The sequence below is a fragment of the Tupaia chinensis genome, unplaced genomic scaffold (assembly GCF_000334495.1).
Source record: "Tupaia chinensis unplaced genomic scaffold, TupChi_1.0 Scaffold000184_1, whole genome shotgun sequence".
NCBI lineage: Eukaryota > Metazoa > Chordata > Mammalia > Scandentia > Tupaiidae > Tupaia > Tupaia belangeri.
Window position 1 is genome coordinate 5,020,302 of NW_006159659.1, and position 7,136 is coordinate 5,027,437.

Consider the following 7,136-nt stretch of genomic DNA (forward strand, 5'->3'; position numbering starts at 1 on the left):
ACGCCCGGTAGCAAAACCTCCTCAAAAAAAAAAAAAAAAGAATCCACGTCATTGTTTCTATTGGTGTATCTGGACTAAACAGAATGCAAAACAATATAATTTCTGCATCTGTATCTCCCACAGTACCTCCATCTTAGTTTATACCCAATCTTTTCAATTTCTAAATTTAAATTGAAAAGTCATCTAAATTTAATCCAAAAAGTAAGTACAGACTAACCCTCACCACTTCATGAAAATCATCATAAAGGGGAAAATAAACAAATAGAAATTATTTGGGCATTCCCAGGTAAAAATGGTAAAGTGAATACAGTCATTTAACCTGCCCTGATGCTGAATACCCTACAAAACAATAAAGTTGTTTTCTCTTTTCCATTTTTTTAAAAAGTACAATCCCACAAGGCCAAAGGTAACAAGAAAGCAGATAACAGCAACAAGACTTTCGAAGCTGCCATAAAAGCAATCCATTTTCTACATAGACAGGCTCAGGAGTTTCACTTTAGGTACGAATGAAAATCAGAGTAAAGAAGGGACTAAAAACTGAAGGACAGGTAAAAACCTGTTTATGAAGGAATCTGATTCCTAAATTCTCTTTACCACTCTGAATCTTCCCTCATTGCAGAAGATATGAGATGTATTTTCTGAAGGGGGTAAAGCACTTGAGAGCTTAGCTACCATGCTGAAAAACTGAGGAACTAAATCAAAGTTTACATAGTACATGCTAAGACCACCCAGCCTTTTTCTCTCACTCAGATACCAGAACACCAGCTGGTCTCTACTTTTCAGTAAGAGATTTGTAGTAATTCTCTAAGAAATCTGACCAGCTCAAAAAAAAAAAAAGTACTAAATACAGTGTTAGAGATTAACCCCAAATAAATATAGATAGATAGATAGATAGATAGATAGATAGATAGATAGATAGATAAGATACTGTATAAGAAGGAATTTAGCTGGTCTTTGTCTCTGGTTCCTAGTAGGAAGCACTAGATGCTTGAAATTTCATGAGTGATGAGTGTCTTTGTTAGTCATGGTAGACCTTAGGGACTACACCAGTTAGTTTACATTAATAAAGCTGACTTAAGAGTGAGCACCTCGATATTTTGTGCTAATGATGTATCTCAGGATGGGAGCCAGCTATGCCAGAAAGTCCAACCATGTGATTAGTCCAATCTCTAGGGAAGGCAGGAAGGTTGAAGACTGTGTCCAATCATGTGACCAATGATCCAATCAATCACGTTTATGTAATAAAACCCCAATAATATGAAGTTTAAGTGAGCTTTACTAGTTGGCATAACTCTGTATATTACTCTGCATTATTCTGACATTATCACACATCAGTGTGCCAGCATATATTCCAATTCCATGATGAAAGAACAGTGGAAACTGTGTTTGGAACATTCTGCACCTTGCCTTATGTGTGTCTCCTTTTGGATGGTTCCGATTTGTATTCTTTTGCTACTGTAGAAATGTTACCGTTAAGCATAGTGCTTACAGTGAGTTCTATGAGTTATTCTTACAAACTTTCGAATGTGAGAGAGTAGTGGGAACCCCTGCATTTATAGCCAGTTGATCAAAAGTAAGAGTGCCAGGGCCAGCAGGTGGTGTGGTAGTTAAGGTGCTGGACTCCCACATGGACAGCTGCAGTTTGAATGCTGGATCTGGAAGCTTGAGAATCACACAGGGCGCATGTGTGTGTGCACGCGCCCAAAATCCCAGGAAGAGAATGGAAGAGAAGGCATTCCAGTATGGCCATACCCCCAGGAGGTGATTTCTCACTTTCCCTGTCACTGTCTCTCTCTGTCTCTCTCTCTTAGGTGAATGCCTATGCCCATGGCAAAAATCTTAAGGGAAAAAAAGAAGTGAGAGTGTCATAAGGAACTTAGAACACAGCAAGAACCCTTTGGCCAACAGGTACATGGTGGTTAAGGTGTTGGATCCCACATGGCTGACTGTGCAGTTCAAGTCCTGAACCTGGTGGCTTGAAAGACACTGGCATGTGTGCGTGCATGCCCAAGATCCCTTGAGAAAAATGGAGAAGGGATTGTGGCATGGCCATCCTCCCTGAGAGATAATTTCTCACTTTTTCTCTTTCTCTTCCTCTTTATCTCTGACAAGTGTACACACCCTATAGCAAAAACTGAAAAAATTTTAAAACAACATCAAGAACACAGGATGTGAAAAAGAGAAGGGTAAAGAAACAATATTGGAGATACAGGCAAATCCTTCTTCTTAGGAATTAATAGATGCTGGGGCAGGCAAGTGGCATGGTGGTAAAAGGCACTGGACTCCCACATGGCCGCCACTATAAATCTCTCGCTGAAAAGTAGAGGCCAGTTGGTGTTCTGGGATCTGAGTGAGAGAAAAAGGCTCAGTGGTCTTGTGGGAGTCCAGTGCCCTTAACCACCAATGCATTTCAAGTCCCAGATGGAGGCTTGCTTTCTCACTTTCTCTCTCTCTCTCATTCTGTACCTCTCTGGTCAAATTAAAATAAATAAAGGTAAATAAAATAATTTTTTTAAAAAAGGAATTAATAGATACTATACAACTGATGTTCATATTGGAACCATGAAGAAAAATTCAAATTTAAACTAGGCATGATAACTGCATTGTATTATGTAGACAAAGGTCATTTGTCAAACAGATCCATATATACAACTTCTTTTTTTTTTTTTTTTTTTTTAAGAGAGACTTTTTTGCGATAGGGCACAGGGGCTCACCAGAGAGACAGAAAGTGAGAAATCACTCCCCAGGGGGGATAGCCACACCACAATCCCTTCTTGGGTATGCACGCACATGCACCCAGTGTGTTTCAAGCCTTCAGGCAGGGGACTCAAACTGCAGTTGGCCATGTGGGAGTCCAGGGACGTAACTGCTATGCCATCTGCTGGTCCTAATACAACTTTTTAGAAAGATAAATATCTCGAAAGACATGTCACCATTTCTATAATTTGAATATTCTTCAACAATTAAACAAAACAAAAGTTGCAAAATGTTAATAATGGCTAAATCTGGGTGAGGAATGTATAAGTATTACATTACTTCTATTCTTCAGTACATTTGAAAATTTCCATAATAAAATGAAAAAATTACTTTGTAAAGATCTACACATAAAGTAACAAGTTCAGTTTCCATGACTATCTTTAAATGGGATAGGTTAAAGAGAAAATTAGAAATAGTCTATGGTTATCTTACCATATCCTGCCATAGAAGCACCATTCTCAACATCCACTGTGTTCTTATTTTCTTCTGCCAGAGCTTTAACGTATCTTTTGCTTAAATCTAGTATTTGTTCACGTAACTTGACACTGCTTTGATGTCTTGGTTGTTGAAATGTATAGTGCAGTAACATCAATCCCCAAATGAGTCCAAATACAAGCAACAGTAAACTCAATTTCTGGGACATATTTTTCCTTGAGATTGTAAAAAACATTTCTGATGAAGCAAACAGACTTGATTGAAAAGTAGCAACTAGACACAAGCCAACAATCAAGGCCTTTTGAAAGAAAAATCTCTCTAATATTGTATATCCTTCATCTTCAGCAAGGTTGTCTCCACTCTATGAACTCTGTAAAATTAAGAAGAAAAAGGTGATTAGTTAATAAAAGAATGGACACTGATAATGAAGAGATTCTATATGATGTGGAACTGTAACAACTTCTTTGGCAACATTCTTTATCACCAAGCAAACTTTCTGGTCATTTATCAATTTGATCTGCATACCTTTTCTATTTTTGTTTTGTAGAGGCTTTTGCCTTAGGGTGTGTACTCTCAGACAGTGGGTAGGAAGGGGCTGTGTGGGAGAAGACAGTGAGAGGGAAAGTGAGAAAACACCCTCAAGGAGGAAGGGCCACACTGCAATCCCTTCTCCTCATTTTCCTCCTATGATCTTGGGCACGCAGGTGTGATTTTGAGGCAACTGGGTCCAGGATGCAAACTGTGTCAGCCATGTGGGAGTCCATTGATGCAACCACTACAATACCTGCTGGCCCTATTTAAACTAGAAATGTCAATTTATTGAAAATATCTGAGGGGCCAACAGCTGGTGTGTTGGTTAGGACACTGGACTCCCACACGGCTGACTGTGGTTTGAGTCCCGGTCCTGATAGCTTGCTTTCTCACTCCACCAGTGCCCCCACTCCCATCTCTCTCTGGTGAGCATACATGCCCTATAGCAAACTTAATAATAAATAAAATATACATTTTTTTAAAGTTTTAAAATATCCGGAAAAAGGTCACCACATTCATAAAAAAACTCTGAGTGATTTCTTCTCTTATAACTAAAACCAGGGACATGTACTAGGATTTACAGAAGATCTCAGTCTATTCAAATATATGTTACCATCTTAAATGCCCAAAAGCTATTTCAAATAAAAAAAAATCTTAAAAAGTGTGTGGCAGGGAACCAGCAGTTAGTGTAATGGCTATGTCGCTGGACTCCCACGTAGTCGACCGGTTCGTGTCCCAGACCCGGTGGCTTCAAACTCACGCCGGGTGCGTGTGCGTGCGTGCGTGCGTGCCCAGGATCCCGAGAGGAGAATGGAGGAGAAGGGATTGCGGCGTGACCATCCCCCCTGGGGGGGTGATTTCTCGCTTTCTGTCTCTATGTCTCTCTCTGTCTGTCTGGCGAGCGCACGCGCCCTACAGTGAAAATCTCTCCAAAAAAAAAAAAGTGTGTGGCAAAATGAAAATCAGAAATAAGGTGGGCTAGCCTATGGCCTGGTGGTTAACATGGCTGGAGCCCACATGAGTTCCACACCTGGACGCTTGTAAAATACTCTGGGCACATATGTGTGTGCCTAAAAAGAGGGAGAAATGGAGGAGAAAGGATTGCTGCGTCACCATTTCCCATGGAGGGAGGTGCTTTCTCTCCCCCTTTTTCTCTATCCCCTCTCTGGTGAGCACATGCATCTCTGGCAATATTTTTGAAAAGGTAAAACAAATTCAAAAATCAAAACGTCTATCTGATTAACAAGAATTCCCACAACATAGCATGTCACCATTTGAAAATGTCACAACAAGATATTACTAATGTAAATGAGGTAACCTTAGGAAGCATCCGATCTAAGGAGAAAACTAAGTTATAACTTCTAAGTTTATATCTTACAAAAGTATACCCGACAAAATGAATGGTGATCATTTAATAACAGGTGCTAAAACAGAGTGGAACATTTTTCTGTATTTCCGAATTTCCAGTTTTACATGAGGAAGGTGTGTGTTTGTATAAATTAAGAAAAAAATGAACGGTTATACTTCAATTCTTTAAAAACGGAGTAGATAATGATATTATGGACTAGAAAGACTTGAAGAGTAAACAAATATATATGAATCACCAATGTGTCCAGCAAACTCTTTGATTATATCGATTGAAACAAAATTCTTTGGGTAGAAAATATAAATATGGTCAAATAGTATATTTTACAAGAATATTTCACAGCTTACTGCAAAATAATCCTTGAGAACTTTTAAATTTCCTATAATAAACACAAATAAAACATTCCGATTTTAACCCACTTACTGCGGAATAGTCACAAAAATGAACTATTAAAATCTCAAAAAATAATAAAAATGAGCACAGTAAAGTATAAAAGCAACAAAACTTTCAGAGCATTTAATCACTTTCATTCAACAAATATTTACTGAGCCAGCATATATTTGACGTATCAGAAATACAAGTTGCTTATCCTTTATCTAAAATCTTGGTACCAATATTGTTGCAGGTCTTGGATATTCTGGAGTTTCAAAATTTCTGCATATATATAAAGTACATATTTTGGGGCTGAGATTCAAGTCTAAACATGAAAATTCATTTATGATTCATATATATCTTATACACATAGCAAGAAGTCAATTTGACACATTTATGTATTACAGCATTGTGACTGAAACCTATTGCATGAGGTCAGGTGTGGAATTTTTTACTTGTGGTGTCATGTTGGCACTCAAAGAGTTTTGGACTTTGGAGCATTTTCTATCCTAGATTTTCAGATGGGGGATATATAATCTAATATGTAATGTAGTTCTACCTTAGAAATTTGCTTTCTAACAGAGGCTTTCAATAAATCTCCCGTTGGCCTTAGTTATTGCTATCTAATTAAACTCTTTAAGGTTGTGTGTGTGTGTGTGTGTGTGTGTGTGTGTGTGTGTTTGAGAGATTTTTGCTATAGGGAGTGTGTGCTCACCAGAGAGAGACAGACAGAAAACGAGAATCACCCCCCAGGAGGGATGGTCATGCCATAATCCCTTTCTCCTCCATTCTCCTCCTGGGATCTTGGGCACGTACATACACATGTCCAGAGTGAGTTTCATGCCACAGGGTCTGGGACTTAACCGTGGTCGGCTATGTGGGAGTCCAGTGACGTAAATGCTACACCATCTGCTGGCCCCTTTAATGTACTTTTAATCTTCTGCAAGATATTAAAATACAAAACCCATACAATTAAACCTTCATCTAGTAGATGTGTGTGGCAAGGTATGTATAAAAGAATTTTCTATCCTGCCAATTCACCTGACCTGCTCAGAAAACTTCCACTCTTCTTTTCTAATATCCTACAACATTCTGGGATTCCCATGTTTGAACAACACTCATCTATTCTTGTTAAAGTGTACCTATCCTGCCAAACCTCCAACAACCATGACTATACCACTAACTGGGTATACTAATTACTGTACTAAAATAATAATTGCAGTAAAAGTTGGGAATTAACTCATCAAATAATCTACTTCTGCTTATTTCTCTAGCTCTTATAAAAATATTATTAATACCAACATTGGATTACTAAAATTTGCTATATTAACAAAATCAAGTAAATGTAATCTACCTTTTTCTAGAGAGATTTGAGTTCAGACAGTGGAAGTTCTAGATTTCACTACCAATTTTTTTTTTAAAATGTTATAGGATACATGCACTTGCCAGAGAGAGATAGGAAGAGGAAAAGTGAAAAATCATCCCCCTCCCCCTAACTGGGGAGGGGACGGCCACACCACAATCCCTTCTCCTCCATCCTCCTTTCAGGAGTTTGGGCACACATGCACAAGCACCTAGTACGAGTTTGTTTGTTTGTTTGTTTCTTTCTTTCTTTCTTTCTTTCTTTTTTTTTTTTTTTTTTTTTTTTCTATTGGGCACATGCGCTCCCCCCAAA

General features: G+C 38.4%; 1 protein-coding gene across 7 annotated transcripts in view; it reads right to left on the minus strand.

Annotated features, from left to right (window-relative positions):
- CCDC126 (coiled-coil domain containing 126) overlaps window positions 1–7,136 on the minus strand; it is a 53,850-nt gene that overhangs the window by 14,731 nt on the left and 31,983 nt on the right. For all 7 annotated transcript variants that reach the window (XM_014587129.2, XM_027771119.1, XM_014587125.2 and 4 more), the window contains one exon: window positions 3,190–3,562. In XM_014587129.2, the coding sequence (XP_014442615.1) occupies window positions 3,190–3,427 (238 nt within the window). In that variant the 5' untranslated portion in view covers window positions 3,428–3,562. The remainder of the gene's footprint in view (window positions 1–3,189; window positions 3,563–7,136) is intronic.